The sequence below is a fragment of the Python bivittatus genome, unplaced genomic scaffold (genome assembly GCF_059951505.1).
Source record: "Python bivittatus isolate LINGU-HERP-01145 unplaced genomic scaffold, Pbiv_v1 ctg000200_np1212, whole genome shotgun sequence".
In the NCBI taxonomy this organism is placed as follows: Eukaryota; Metazoa; Chordata; class Lepidosauria; order Squamata; family Pythonidae; genus Python; species Python bivittatus.
In genome coordinates, this window is record NW_028277040.1 from 2,595,408 (window position 1) to 2,610,381 (window position 14,974).

General features: G+C 37.4%; 1 protein-coding gene across 5 annotated transcripts in view; it reads left to right on the top strand.

Annotated features, from left to right (window-relative positions):
* Positions 1-14,974, top strand: part of ERBB4 (erb-b2 receptor tyrosine kinase 4) — a 904,250-nt gene that overhangs the window by 637,169 nt on the left and 252,107 nt on the right. For all 5 annotated transcript variants that reach the window (XR_015795175.1, XM_088135586.1, XM_088135588.1 and 2 more), the window contains exon 5: positions 5,408-5,473. Coding sequence is in view for 4 of the 5 variants with exons in the window: in XM_088135586.1 (XP_087991712.1) it covers positions 5,408-5,473 (66 nt within the window). In the remaining variant the exon portion in view is untranslated. The remainder of the gene's footprint in view (positions 1-5,407; positions 5,474-14,974) is intronic.

A 14,974-nucleotide genomic window follows, 5' to 3' on the forward strand; every position in this document is an offset into this window, starting at 1 on the left:
AAATAACTTGTGTTTATTTTCAGGAGGGGAGGATCAATGTGGTGGAATGTTTATTAAGCATAATATCAGCACCAGGCTTTTATCTGGATATGGCAGTTCCATGATGTATTGATTAGCGTATCATTTATGGGCTTTCTGAAATACTATCCATCTCTGTCACTTGGGAACAGAGTGGCAGTATAGGTTGGCTTTCCCAAACCTGGATGTTCCCCAGATACGTGGACTCAGTTTCCCTGAATTCTCAGCAATGGCTTTGCTATCTGGAGCATCTTAGAACTTGATGGCTGACTTGAATGTCTGCAGATCTCTATTTGAGAAAATAAAGAATTCTTTGGAATATTTTCCATATACAGTTCTTTGACAGTTATTGTATCACCAGTTTTCCTTAACAGTCATATAAATCCTGAGGGTTGCGTGAAATTGAAAGCTTGGCTATTTGCTCTTATACTGAAGAACTGAAAACAGGGAGATTTAGTGCCATAGAGAAGATTAACAATTAATAAAATGGCTGGTTTGAATGGAGGGAAATGGGCAATCACAAAGCATCCAGCATGGAGAGAGAAAGTGATAAAAGAAATGTATGAAATTAAGTTTGGGGCATCTGAGCACTAAATGCTGAATCATCTATTTGCACCTGTAAAGCATGCCCAGACAGATTCAGAGAAGTCCTTAAACTGCAGTCATATATGCACACCAGACAAAATATACAGACCACATATAAACACAAAACTCCTCACATCAAAATAAACCACACAAAACAACACACACACACACATACACACACACACAGCCTTAAAAATGCAAGAAAATTCTCTCAAAAACACCAAAGCAAATAAATCTGCTGTCACTCTTCAGGACACCTGATTTGACTGCAATTGTTATTAAATTCTGGGAAGGATTATCTATCATCTATTCTGTCTGTCTGTCTGTCTGTCTATCTCCTTTGGACCACATAAGTCTGGTTTCAGTAAGATATTCTTGAAAACTACATCCAGTTCTGTTGAATAACAACATACAGAGAAAAAGAGAGTAATTTGATTGCTATTGATAGTCAGAGTGGAAATAAGAAGAGTCTGTGCTGAATTCGATTTGATCCCCAAGTCACATTGGCCTCCTGAATCAGTATAAGCAGGAAGTGCTTTCTGAATCACCAGACTGAGATCTGAGCACATCTTTTGGATTAATGAATTGAAAAGATTAATTAGAGCACAGCCCTATCCTAAAATCAGTAGGATTTAATTTTGCCAGAAGCGTGAGACTGTTCAGGTAGTCCTTGATTTATGACCATCCGTTCAGCAACAGTTTGAAATTATGACGGTGGTGAAAAAATGGACTTACATTTGGTCCCCAAAGTTATGGCCATTGCAGTGTCCCCGTGGTCACATGATCAAAATTTGGGTGCTTGACAGCCTGCCCACACTTATGACTGCAGGGGCACTGCAATTCCCCCACCTGCCTATCTACACCCCCCCACACACTTCTTTCCTTTTGATCACCCTGCCTTGCAGGGTGGCAAGCAGCCCCAGAACTGCACAGCTCTGGGGCTGCTTGCTATGTTGTGGCTCAAGGGCTTCTTGGCTGCAAGAAGCCCCAAACCACAGCGCAGCGTGAAGACGCAGCAGATCCTGGAAGCCTCAGCAAGTGCCAGCAAGCATTCATTTGCCCAGCTGTCTTCTCTCCCAGTTTCCTGCACCAAACCTTTGCGCTCAGCCACCGCAGCTGAAGCAGAAGCACCTCGCTGTCTTTGCTGTCTCCTTTTCGGACCCATGGCTGTCACGCTACCCCGGGCACTCCAGCTTCTCCAGTGAAAGCTTCCTACAGGCTACTGAGCCTTTGGAAAGTTGCTCTGCCTTCCGAAAGCTTTGGAAAGCTGCGCTGCCTTTGGAAAGCTTTAGGAAAGCTGCAAAGCTTTCCAAAGGCAGCACAGCTTTCCAAAGGCTCAGGGAGCCACATGTAGGAAGCATTTGCTGGAGAAGCTGGAGTGCCCGGGGTAGCATGGCAGCTGTGGGTCTGAAAAGGAGACAGCAAAGGCAGTGAGGCGCTTCTGCTTCAGCCATGGCAGCTGGGTGCAAAAGGTGAAAGGTCGGTGTGGGGAATGGGAGAAGGCAGCTGGGCGAACGAATGCTTGCTGGCGCTTGCTGGGGCTTTCCGGGTGCCATGCTGCTGGGTGGGCTGGGGTGACTGGGGTTTCCAGGGGCAGCTGTGGCTTTGTGCTGTGCTGTGGCTGTGGGGCTTCTTGGACCCCCAGAATCACAGCATGCCAAGAAGCCCCTGAGCTGCAGCATGGCAAGCAGCCCCAGAGCCATGCAGTTTTGAGGCTGCTTGCTGCCCCTCAATTCAAGCTGCAGGGTGGCAAAAGGGCAGAGATGGGGGGGAGATAGGTTGTGGGGTGAGTTGGAGGCAGACCTTTACCTTACTGAGGCTTGGGGCTGGGAGGGACCAAGCCTGGAATGACTTAGTTTGGGGTGGGTCCTCGGCTAATGACCAATAAAATTCACTTAACAACTTGAACGGGGTGTGCTGGGATTGCAGTTGCTAAGTGATACAGTCACATGACATCCTACATCGCTTAGCAACAGAAATTCTGGCCCCAATTGTGGTCATAAGTTGAGGACTATCTCTGCTTCAGTGGGTAGTACAGTGGTACCTTGGTTCACGAACTTAATTCGTTCCACGACTCTGGTCGCAAACCGAATTGGTCGTGAACCGAATCAAATTTTCCCATAAGGTTCAATGTAAATACGGTTAATCCATTCTGACCCCTACGAATGTGGTCGCCAACCGATTTTGGTTGCCAGCCGAATCAAATTTTCCCATAACGTTCAATGTAAATACGGTTAATCTGTTCTGAACCATATGTATTTTTTTTTTAAACCACAAAAATATGAAACAAAGTACAGTACAGTACAGTATGAAGAGAGAGGACGCTGACCTTGGTCGAGGTGACTTCTGGCATGGAGGACAGGAAGGCGGGTGGGGAGGCAGTTATTGTTTGGAGGGAGAGTCCTCCTCCCTACAGGAAGCCACGACCACGTGTCACAGCAGGGAAAATGGCCATGGATCCTGTTCGTCACCCAATGCGGAGTTCGCAAACGGAAGCAAAATTTTGCGAACGGTGCTGTTCGTGAACCGAATTGTTCGTGAACAGAAGCGTTCGTGAACCGAGGTATTACTGTATTCCCAATGACATTATGTTTCTTTGTTTTTTTAACTGAATATATATATTTGGATCAGGCAAAACTACTTTACCTTGTATATGAGAGAGAATAGTTCCAAACAGAATTTCAAGTCTTTGCAAGTCTTCAGTTACATTTATGCATTTATTCCCAGTGTTTCTTACAAAATGTCTGTATAAGTCTTCACTATCTATTTCCTTACCCTCCCTCATTCCTAATAACATCTTTTCTAAGGCAGTTTGGTGTATCTAGTTTTCTACAGAGATGTTGAATAACAATAGTCATTGTTACAGGTTAAAGTTCTACTACTTGTGCCAGACGATACTCCTTTCCTCTCAACTGGAATGAGCTTGCATGTCAGAACTATAATGGAAGTCCTGATCCCAATAAACAGAAGCCAGGCAATGGCAGAGAACTACATGCTGATATAAGAAAGTGTTCATAATTGCCTTAAATGAACTTTGGAATTGATGTTTTTAATGAGGTGGTTAGCATACATGTGCAACTGTTGTATAACATAATTAGTAAATTCTATCAGTATTATGTAGTTGTCAGAAAGTGATGAAATTTGGTTGAGTATATATTCTCCATGACCTGTTGGCCTCATGGGTATTTAATAAAACATCTTCCTCTACACAGCAGAAATATTTGGTGCTTAGTTGCAGCATTAAGGAGGCTAATTCATAACAAAACACCATTTGAAACATTTAAGCTATCTGACATGTTAAATATTACCATCCTGTGATTCTGCCAAGGAAAGGAAAGGAAGCCAAAGTTTAAAATTCATCTCTGGAAAGCTGGGTCACTTTTTCATTTTATCCCAGAATTCTTGTTTGATCTCCTGGCGAAAAGTTAATGTAATCTTACATCTTGGTGTTTCTTCCTAGAAAATTTGCTTTCTTCATCATTTATGGAACATGAGGTCGCTCAAAAGGAGAGTAGGAAGGAAGTTTATATTCTCTCATTTCTGGAATTCTGTAGAACTGCAGAAGCAAGCCAGTGCAGAGAATTTCTCATGGGGAAGATCAAGTGAAGTTAAACTTAGACAAGTTTAATAAGCAAACATAATTTTTAAGGAGGTAAACAAGTCTGTATAATTTTGCATAGAAATATAGGAATATAATGTTCTCCTCAAATGATAGGCCTTGGACAGGACCAGTTACTTGGTATAACTGCATGAAAAAAAGGAGGACAGAGAATATCAGTCCTTAACAGGAGCTGTAAGAAAGTAGCATTGCCGACAAGATGTCATAGTCTGACCATACAAGCATCCTCCTGTATGGATCAAGCTGTGGTTGGTCTTGTTATCAAACCTTTGATCAGTTCTGTCACAGATGTCTCTCCCCAAGGTTTCTGGCAAAGAGATTCAGATTACATATTAGAATAAGCATCCATTAAGGATGAACAGTTTGACAGTGGAACCAGTCATCCGAAGAGATGGTAGGCTCCTCTTCACTGACTGTATTCAAGCATGGCCCCAACTGCCTAGGATGCTTTAATTTGGGCTCCTGTCCTGAGCAGGTAGTTGGATTCAGTGGCCTGAATGGCCTCTTCCAACACTATGATTCTGCAGTTCCAAGCAACAGAGTAGGCTATACCCTTCCACCAGTTTTATTTCTGAAAAATGACTCTGGAGCTGAGGACTCCAGATGCACTATTGGAAATAAATATCTTGCTTTGGATTGGTGTTTTTTTCCCAGCAATCTGGTCTCCCATTAACATGGTTGTAATTTAAAGAAACCAAACTAAATAAAATAAAATCAGAGAGACATGGTCCCAGGGAGGTGCCAAGGCAGGTGTCTCTAGGCATACTGATGTCCATCATGAAATTTGGATTACCAGGTTTTAGGCTTTTACTTTTTTTTCCTACCTGTTAATGCTTTCTCTCCACATTACCTCCTTTCTTATTGCTTGGCAACCTCACACAAAGATAGAGTTGGGAGAAGAAAATAGTTAGGTATTTAAATTTCTATAGTAGCCATCTAAGACAAAATGGTGCAATCAGGATCCATAGTTTGATCATAAATTACCTTTAATTCATATATATGAAACATGGCAGATTTTCTAAGGAACCCCTTTTCTTGTCTGTCTTAGTAGTGGTAAAACTTAATGATCTCATAAAAATGCCACAGTAGATTACCTTAAAGAGTTGTTTTGGGATGAAGCCTTAAAGGCACTGAAGAAAATAGACTGTGAATCATGTCTTAATTTTGTTTCTACTCTTTCTAAAGGTGGACAGTGTCACAAGTCCTGTGGAAACCGATGCTGGGGACCTTCAGCAGATCAGTGCCAGAGTTGTAAGTATATTTGAATAAGAAAATATTTTAAAGTGAGAAGGAAAAATTAATGCAAACCATCATTCATGCTGTTGACCTATTATCAACATTTTTTTTATCAAATAATTATGTGATGAAAGCTTTTTTTTCCCCACTGACATAACCTTACTATGATATGGAAGTAAGCAGTTCAGTCCTGAAGTAGTAAAACAGACTGTGCCATACATTCACACTTGAACTTTTTTTTTTAATGAAAAAACAATAGAAATAAAAACTATCCCACAGTCTTTCTACCTGATTTTCAAGGAGATTTTTATTTAGGTAAGTATCCATAATGGAATTTCCACCCACCACCTGAAGTCAAACAGCCTACTCAGGAATCATCAGAAATTGTCCACAACTAGAAACTTCAGAGAAAGCAGCAACGTGTCAATGTAATGTATGACGTTTGTGTTGCCCCTAGATATAATCACATTGGCTTTGAAGTCTGCATCATGAAAGCTTCTACACGATGATTGCTCACATATAGGAGTCCATCTTGCTGGAATCACTGTAAAACTCAAATCCTTAGTAACATGAACAACTTGGCATCATTGAGATCTTCATGGTTACAAATACAAATGCTGGAAAATGAAAGGATAAAAGGAGAGATATGGTTGACGTGCATACTAAATGTTTAAAGATTTGGATCCAATATATATGCTGAATGAATGTTGAGCTGAAGAATGTGAAGAAGGAAAGGGGATAAATCTTGGCAGCATAGGCAAAAACTTTGACCCCAACTTTGAATTTTCAGGACAAAAAGAAAAGAGCTTGGCTGGTGAGCCACTGGAATAGTGGCCACAACAACTTGTGACATGCTTAGTAGACATTGATATAATGTAGTTCAATTCATAAGGTGACCCCTGTTTACTATGTTTTCTAGAAAGATTTTGTTTGTGATAATGCAGTTCAGTGCTGAAGAATGAAATTAAATTGTAGTTGTGACAAAATAATGAGTGAAAAAATAATTAACCCAGAGATCTGAATAAAGTGATTGATTTACTCAGTGACCTCTATCAGTCAGGACCTTGAAAAAGATCCTTAAATAAATCACTAGAAATTAATTTTCTGAATTAGTTTATTTTTCAAGCCATCTTGCCACATTCACAAACTTCAAAGAAGACTTTAACTGAAAAAGTCCCAAAATTAATTGACAAATAGTAACAGAAATCAAGAATGATAGAATCCAAGTATTGGAGAATAAACAAACATAATTTTGCTGAAATCAAAACAGCAAGAAAATATTATACAATATTTAATTTATGAAGGATTTACTAAACATATTGATGCAAAGAATTTATAACTTGATTTGCCTTTTAAAAAGGCACAGCTTATAAAATCAGACAAGATATTCCACACTGAAAAGATCCTGTCCCTGGTGGTCATCAAGTTGTCCTCAGAAAGTGGCAGATCAAACAGCCAACCTCACATGATGGGCCAATCAGGTTTATATATGATCAGATATTATTATGGGCCTGGATTATTCAGGCTTTGAAAGTAAAAACAGCACCTTGAATTCTGGCTGAAAGCCAACTGAGGTCCAATGAAATTAACAGGAAAGGTATTATATGTGGCAGAAACATAAATATATCTCAGACCAACTAAAAATAATTTCTAAAGGAATTCCCATCCATGCAAAATGCATGGCCTTTATCTAAATTGGAGATGGTAGTAAAACAAATATTTCTTAAGGGTGGCATATGCCTGCTTGTTATCATAGCCTTCATACAGCTGTTTCATTTGAACACAGTTGTCAGAATGTGTTTCTAGCATCCTGTAATAGTATGTGGGAATGACCTTGGGACAGGAGGAAGAGCTGCAGACTAGACAACTGTCAGATGAGAAGCAGCTAAGCCTGCAGAAGGAAGGGAGGCATGGCAAACATCTCAGAAGGGACCCTCCCTAATTTCATGGATTGTAAAGGCGAGGGGGGAGAGATGTACTTTCAGACTTGCAAGATTCTGTTAGTATAGCCTTACAATAAAGATAGAGCTAATACTTCTGAGTGTGCTTCTTGTCTGAACTACCTCACAAGGCTGACACATCCCTGGTTAGCAGAGGATCTGATGATTTCATTTTCTGTGCTTCTATGCTTCATTGCCCATTAGCATCTTTGGGAAAGCTATATAAATGGTTAGTAAGATGTGGAAAATGGGTTTTTTCCCTCAGGATACCATATGATTTGTTTTTATTTTCTCTGAAATTGTTTGGATTTTGTTTAGTGAAGAAGTATCTGAAATGGAAGCCAATAGTAGCTTTGATCAGTGTGCTCTAAAACAATAAAAATGACCCCCCCCATATATAGTACAATGAATGCTGTTTGACCCACTCTTCATTAATCCATTATTGCCCCCCTGCCATTTAAAGCAACAAATTAGAAATTATATTGGCCCCTTCCTTGTTGGCCTTTCATAGAGCCTTGAAAGCTTGGATTTGTGCCATGAGCCTGGGACCCTGGGGGTGGGATGGAGCCTGTCTCCTTGCTGTGTAGATGATTGGTTAGATTATGCCCTGCTGCTATGTGTTCTGTTTTTATATTGTGTATTTTATGTATTTTATTCCTAGAGTCACGTAAAAGTGAGATGGGCAACTATCTAAATCGAATAAACAAACAAATACATGTCCAGGTGTATATATGAAAGCAACTATGATGCAGAACCAAATCACATGCTTAATGCCTGAAACATTAAGCTATTTTTTAAAAGTTACATCTGCATGTTAATACATTTTCTTTTTTTTAATATAATTTTTATTGAAGATTTTTACATGAATAAAACATAAGAACATATATAAAGGAGAGTTAAGAAAAAGATAAAAAGAAAAGTGTACAAATAAAGAAAGAAGAGAAGAAAAAGATAATTAAAGAAGCAACTTCCAATCTATACACTGCAGTTCCAAACCAGATTATTATCCCTCCTCCCTCTCTAAGATTATCACATAGTTCCTCTCTATCCCATATTCAACCCTTTTAATCCACAAATCCAGAAATCACAATTTCATTTTTTTTCCATTTTCAGCAAAAAATACATAAAAGGTTTCCAATCCTTTACAAAAGTACTTTATCCCTGATCAAACACGTCAATTTTGCCATTTCTGCAAATTCTTCCATCTTCACAATCCATTCCTTCATTGTGGGTATATCAGTATTTCTCCAACATTGTGCATATAATTGTCTTGCTGAAGTTACTGTATATAAAACCAATCTTCCATGAGTCTTTTTTTGGCAGATTTTGTTGCTTTAAATGTTCATCCACTTTTACCAGGGAGATTTCTTGTCCTTTATGAAGTTTTGCATACTGTAGTACTGATGAAATATTCTTTGCATATTTGCATTATCTGTTACCATAGTTTTCCCATTTTGTAATTTTGATATCACTTTCTTCTCCCTTTCTTTTCTTGGTTTATATGCTAGTCATTTCCCTGACTTGTTTGCTAACTCAGAATTCTTCTGTTTTGTGAAGTTCATTTTTATCTCCATTTCTTTAGTTGTTAACATAGAAAGTTGGCATTATAAAAGCTTGATTTGCTGTGAGACATCTTTCCTTCCTGGAGATCTCTTTAACTCCTCCTCTTTCTTTTTTATCTCAATTAAAATCTTTTGCTTCTTCTCATCTTTGTCTTTTCAGCTTCTTTTGGTATATAAGTTGTCCCCTCATAAAGGCTGTACTGGCATCCTATATTGTCCTTATATCAGTGCCTTTATTAAGGTTAATTTCAAAAAATTATTTCAATTTATTTTTTGCAGTCCTCCATTATTGACTCTTTCTGTAACAAAGTTTCATTTAGCCTCCATCTATAAGTTAACTTTTCTCTTGTATATTAAAGTCACTGGGTTATGATCTGAAATAGTCTTTGTCAATATCTCCACTTTAAAAATACATGTAGCAAAACTTTTAGAAATGCAAAACATATCTAGTCTTGAAAATGACATGTGTCTTCCAGAAAAGTATGTAAATTCCCCCAGGAGTTCCCATTTTTATGTTGTGATATATCTATAAGCTCAAAGTTATCCATCATTTCAAAAAATATTTTCAATAATATACCTTGTGTTGATTTAATTCCTTTCTCAGAGGTTCTGTCTTTTTGGGGGCATAGTAATCCATTCCAATCTTCCGAAAAACACCAATTTTCATCTGGTAAGTTTTTCCATAAGTCCCTTGAAAAATATAATTTTATTTTCATTTGGGGCATAGATTCCCAACATCACAGTCTTAGTTTCATTCAAATTGATTTCAGCCCTGACATATCGGCCATCATCATCAGTCATTATCAGTTTTGGTTGTAATTTTGGGTTTATATACAAAATAACTAGTATAATTTTGTATGCATTTTTCTTAGTTAATGCTGTCAAAATCCTGTCCCAAATTTTTACAAAACAGTTTTTTAAAATTTTTGTTCCTTACATGTGTTTCCTGTAAACAAAGTATGTCTTGTTTTAATTTTTTGAAATAATGAAATATGTTCTTTTCTTCTTCTTTTTTGCAGGCATTTGCCCCATTTATATTCCACATTAGGCATTTAAAATCCATAATTATGCTGTAAACTTTAAAAAGTCTATACCTATAGCTTTCAATGTGGTAGTCTCTTCCTCAGTCTCTTGTATTTGTTGTGCCGATCCTTCCTTCTGATGCCCTTGCATATCCTCCAATTCTGCTTTAAACCTTTCAAAGAAGTTTCTCACCTTTTGGACTGAATTAAGTCAGAATCTCTGCTGTTTGAAAGTTAAAATCACTCCTCCCAGTTTATCCCAGCAGAATGGTAACCTCTTCTGTTTCAATTTGTCAGTCAGGAAGGTATATTCCTTTCTCTTATGCAGTATTCTAATAGGTATTTCTTTGAGCAGAATTACTTCTGAATTGTTCTGTACTTAGTATTAAAATATTGTTTTAGAACCTGGCCTCTTGTCTTCTTTGTAGCAAAGTGCACAACTATATCTCTTGATACATTCTTAGTTTTGCATATCTTGTATTCAGTCTATACACTTTATCCACTTCTGCATCCATATCTTCATCCCATTCCAAACATTTTGTTAAAGATTAACAACCCTCTTTCTAATATCTTCACCAGGTTCCTCTGGAACCATTCTCAATCTTAAACAAAACTCTTTCTCTCTTAATTCCAGTAGTGCCAAATTGTCCAAATCTTTTTCTATTTCTGTCTTGTTTTCCATTTTTTCCATTTTTTCTTTAAATTGTTTAATCTCTCCACTCATCTGTATTATAGATTCCTAAAGTTATTTTTTCATCTTTTTTTCTATATTTGCAAGTCTTTCCTCCATTCTCCCTTCTAGTGAAGGTGGATATCTTTTGACTGGTGCAGTTATAGCTGCAGTCACAGACTCAGTCACTGATGCTGTCACTGATGCTGTGACATTCTTCCCCATTTCTTCAAACATCTTTTGTAAAATCTGTAGTGTGATTCCTTTTATTTGTTCTGTAAATGATCCTCTCTTCTCTTTTGTGATTTTTGCTGCTTTTCAAGTAGTAGCCATTTTCTCTTTTAATTTATAATCCAGAAAGAAGTAGAAAATAAAGAGAGGCTTTTTTTTCCTAAGTCCTGAACTCTTTGGTCCCTTTCAGCACTCTGTAGCTCTGTAGTCACATGATCTTTCACAACTTCCAGTTTCCCTTGCTTTGTTTAACAAAGTCAACGAATCATTTTGTTAGCAAGTTTAAACAATCCTCTTTCCCACCAGAGGTATGATTGATTGATTGATTGATTGATTGATTGATTGATTGATTAAATTTGTATGCCACCCATTTCCCCAGAGGGCGACTTATTTATTATTTATTTAATTAATTCAAAAGTACTTTAGGAAACAATATTCCAAATTCAGCTGCCCTCTTAACCCATTTTAAACTTTCTTAGTTCCACTCTTGGCAAACCTTTTGCTTTTAATTCTTTTTAAATCCATATAATTATTTCTTTACTTGTTACTTTAATCCTTCGGATTGGAGGTACACTCACTGGGTGGTTTAGGTGTTCTGCTGGTCTGAAGAACTCTATAACTTTCAAAATTTTTCCCACTCTAACATGCTCTAGAAAGGGGAGTGGGCAAACTCAGTGTCTTTTAAACAGGCTCTGCTTGAGGCTGTGAGCTTGGTCTTTCTTCCTCGGCTTCCGGTGCTCTACCCACAAGTCACCCACAGGGTCCCTCCAGATCCTGTGAGTTTATTTGTGAAGAGCTGCCTTCCAGAGCACATGTGGGTGATCTCATGGCTTCTCCTTTTTTGGAGAAGCTTTGCAGGTCTGGGCTCGCTGCCTGGCTGCCAATCTCCATCTTAGTATCATCCCCACAATGTGAAGGCATGTTAGTCCACCATTTCTCTACCCAGAAGCCCCATGTTAATACATTTTCTAATATCCACATTATTTGGTAGGGAAGGAATAAAGCTGAAGATCTTAATTCCCACATTTCATTTCAAATTACATAGGAAAAATAACAGTTGGATATTGTCCAATTCAGCCTGCTTTCTATACTCTTTTGTGCTGGCTGTTTCTATCACTCTTTCCAAAGCAATCAATTGCATCTTATTTTCTCTCCGATGGTCTACATAAATTTAACATGTAAATTTGTACACTTAAGAAAGCACTTAATAAAGAATTATATGTAGTGTGCATTAGAAAGAAAACATTACTTCTGAATAAAGTGATAAATATTTAACCATCCATTATAAATTAAACTGCTAAAAAAATAAGTAATTAGCATTTTTCTGCAAAGAACTATTTTACATTCAATTCAGCTTATATATCCTTTCTTCCATAAAACTCCATTGTCTTTCTTTTAGAGGGACTAGTAAAAAGACAAAGAGCAATAAATCTAAACTGAAATCAATTGGACTGAGTGAAATTCCAGTGAGAGAAATGAGAAAACATTAAGCACGTATATAACTCTTCCCATTGTGCTGTGTCATATATATGTTTATACCAGCTTTTACCACTCTCATAATGCCTTCCAAAGCAGTTTGTACAAATACATGTACACACACTTTAAAATATCTAATTATGTCTATATGACCTTGAAATAAAAGTCTTCTATCACCAAGATTTTCATGTTGGATAAAGGAAGGACTTCAGAAGTTTTAACAAAATTGCCACCATGAGGTGGGTGTTTTGCGGGGGGGCGGTCCCCCTATAGATCCAGAGAGAATTCATTCTCAAGAGAACATCTTGGGCTCTGCTCCCCATTTCCTTCTTCAATGAGCTCCATCAGTGGTCCAAAAGGGAATGTCCACTCAGGAACTCAAATTAAATCTCCACTATATGGCATTAATTGAATTTACATTTATTTTTTTTCTCCCTAGAGTAATTAAATATGATTTTTCTCATCCAAAGTGACTTCCACTGTAAATATTCTGTTTCTGTATATTGGTAGATTGTAAATTTGAACAAGGATCCTACTGGTCTTAATTTCGTTCCAAAATTCAACTGGAATTTTAGCTTTCATATTGATCACTCAACAGTTTCAAAGGGATCAGTAATGTCTGATGCAAACATCTGAACATTCAAACTTATGGTAGCTGTGGTGTGTCTCAGTCCAACACAAACTATCACAGATCTCATGGAGCTTCCTCTCAACATGAGTGAAACGTCTCAAAGACTTTCCTTACATATGAATATGTTTTGCCAGGGATCAAGGGATTTGTGATAAGTATCATCCTATTCTGCCATGAAAATATGATATGCATGACATTTGTAGACAATAGGTACTCCTATTTAGCCACAAATGAGGCACAATATTTTGCTCAAATACAATACTTTTTGCTGGAAAAAATGACCTACTTATCATTTGAGATGATATTGTGGAAGGATTTGTGAAATTTTTGGAGAAAATTTGGGGATTGAATTCAGTAATAAATTAGGAATACTTCCCAGGCTTAGATTTTAAATTGGAAAATGTTTCAGTACATTTTTAATATTCACCCTTCTCTTTGAGGTGAGTATTATAGATCCCTGAAGTTGGGAACTAACTTGGTGATATCCTTAAGGCTTTGGGGTGCCTTGGGTCTTGGAAATACATAGAATATTTAGTATCCTATCAGTTTCTTTAAAGAAAAGATCATGTGGTTCTGAAGACCCCGAGATAGTTGAAAATTTCTAATCAAACGGATGGATGGATAAATAATATGTGATATGAGAAAATAAAAAGGTTATCCAAGGAAAAAAAATAGTTACATATATTTCCATAAGATAAAGACAGGTACTGGTGAGAAAAAATAAGAAGAAAAGAAAACAGAACCAACATGCCTAGATCAATTATCTGAACCTAGCATTTTAACTAAAGTTCGACATCTTTAATTAAAATCCTTGTATTGCACTAATAACTTTACATGTTCATCTTATTGATTTCAGCTATTTCCCATTTCTCTCCCACTTGATAGATTTATAATTCCATGTAATGGAGAACTAAAGAAAACATTTACAGTGATTAATTACATGCAACTGTGTAACCAAACTAAGTAATCCAACCATTTTCATAAATTTACCTGGAAACCTTAGAAGGCAAACTAAGAGGTATCAATTTCTATTTTCTGTCATTCTCATGGCATTGGAGAACAGACAGATTTAAATACCAAGTAAGTTACTTCAAATAGTTATGACCTGGCCCATCCTGTGCATCAGCAGGGCACATGTGATTGTTGTATGATCATTAATACATAGGGACAGCACATCTAACTTGTAACAGAAAGGTTTCAGGTATGCGCATACATGTCTATGTCTGTGCCTGTGTACATATACATAGAGAGAGAAAGCAATTCTGAGTAATGTGTTATTATGGAGTTGTTGTTGTTATTCTATTATTTCTATTTAGGCACCACCTGGCTTACAACATAACCGATAGAATGAAATATAGTATGAATAAGGAAAAAAAGAAGACGATAAATAAAGAACAAGTAAAAATAGAGAACAAAATGGGGAAACCATCCAAAAATGCAGAAAACCTCTGCAAACACTTTATTTTTGCACTTTAGGCACAGAGTAAACATAAATAGGACCCAGGTAGCAGGAGCAGATCTGAGTGAGCAGTAAGATGTCAAAATACAGAAAGTAGATTTAGCTATCTAAGGAAAAGAAGGATTACTGGAATAGCAGATACTCATTCTATCAAAAACTGGTTGCCCAGGTGCTCCCAGAGAGATGAGAGAAAGCAGGATGTTGAAACGGGCTCACTATGTTTAGCATTACTGTTGCCATTGCTGTCACGGTTCTTAGAGATTAATGAAATAGCTGGGGGAATAGAGATGGACATACATGCCAGCCTTTTTTTATTTGTTCTAGCCAGAAGTAAGTCAACATGTGTAAATCACAGTAGTTAGCCATGCTAATTATCTATCTTAATGTTCTCAAGCACTTCTACAGTGAAAAGAACTCTGCCAATGGATGCCAAGCAGCAAACATTAAATAGGTGGAAGTCTTACAAAGAAGATGAGTGGGAAAAAAAATGATTCTTAGGTGTAGTAATTTTTATCTCAATTTCAA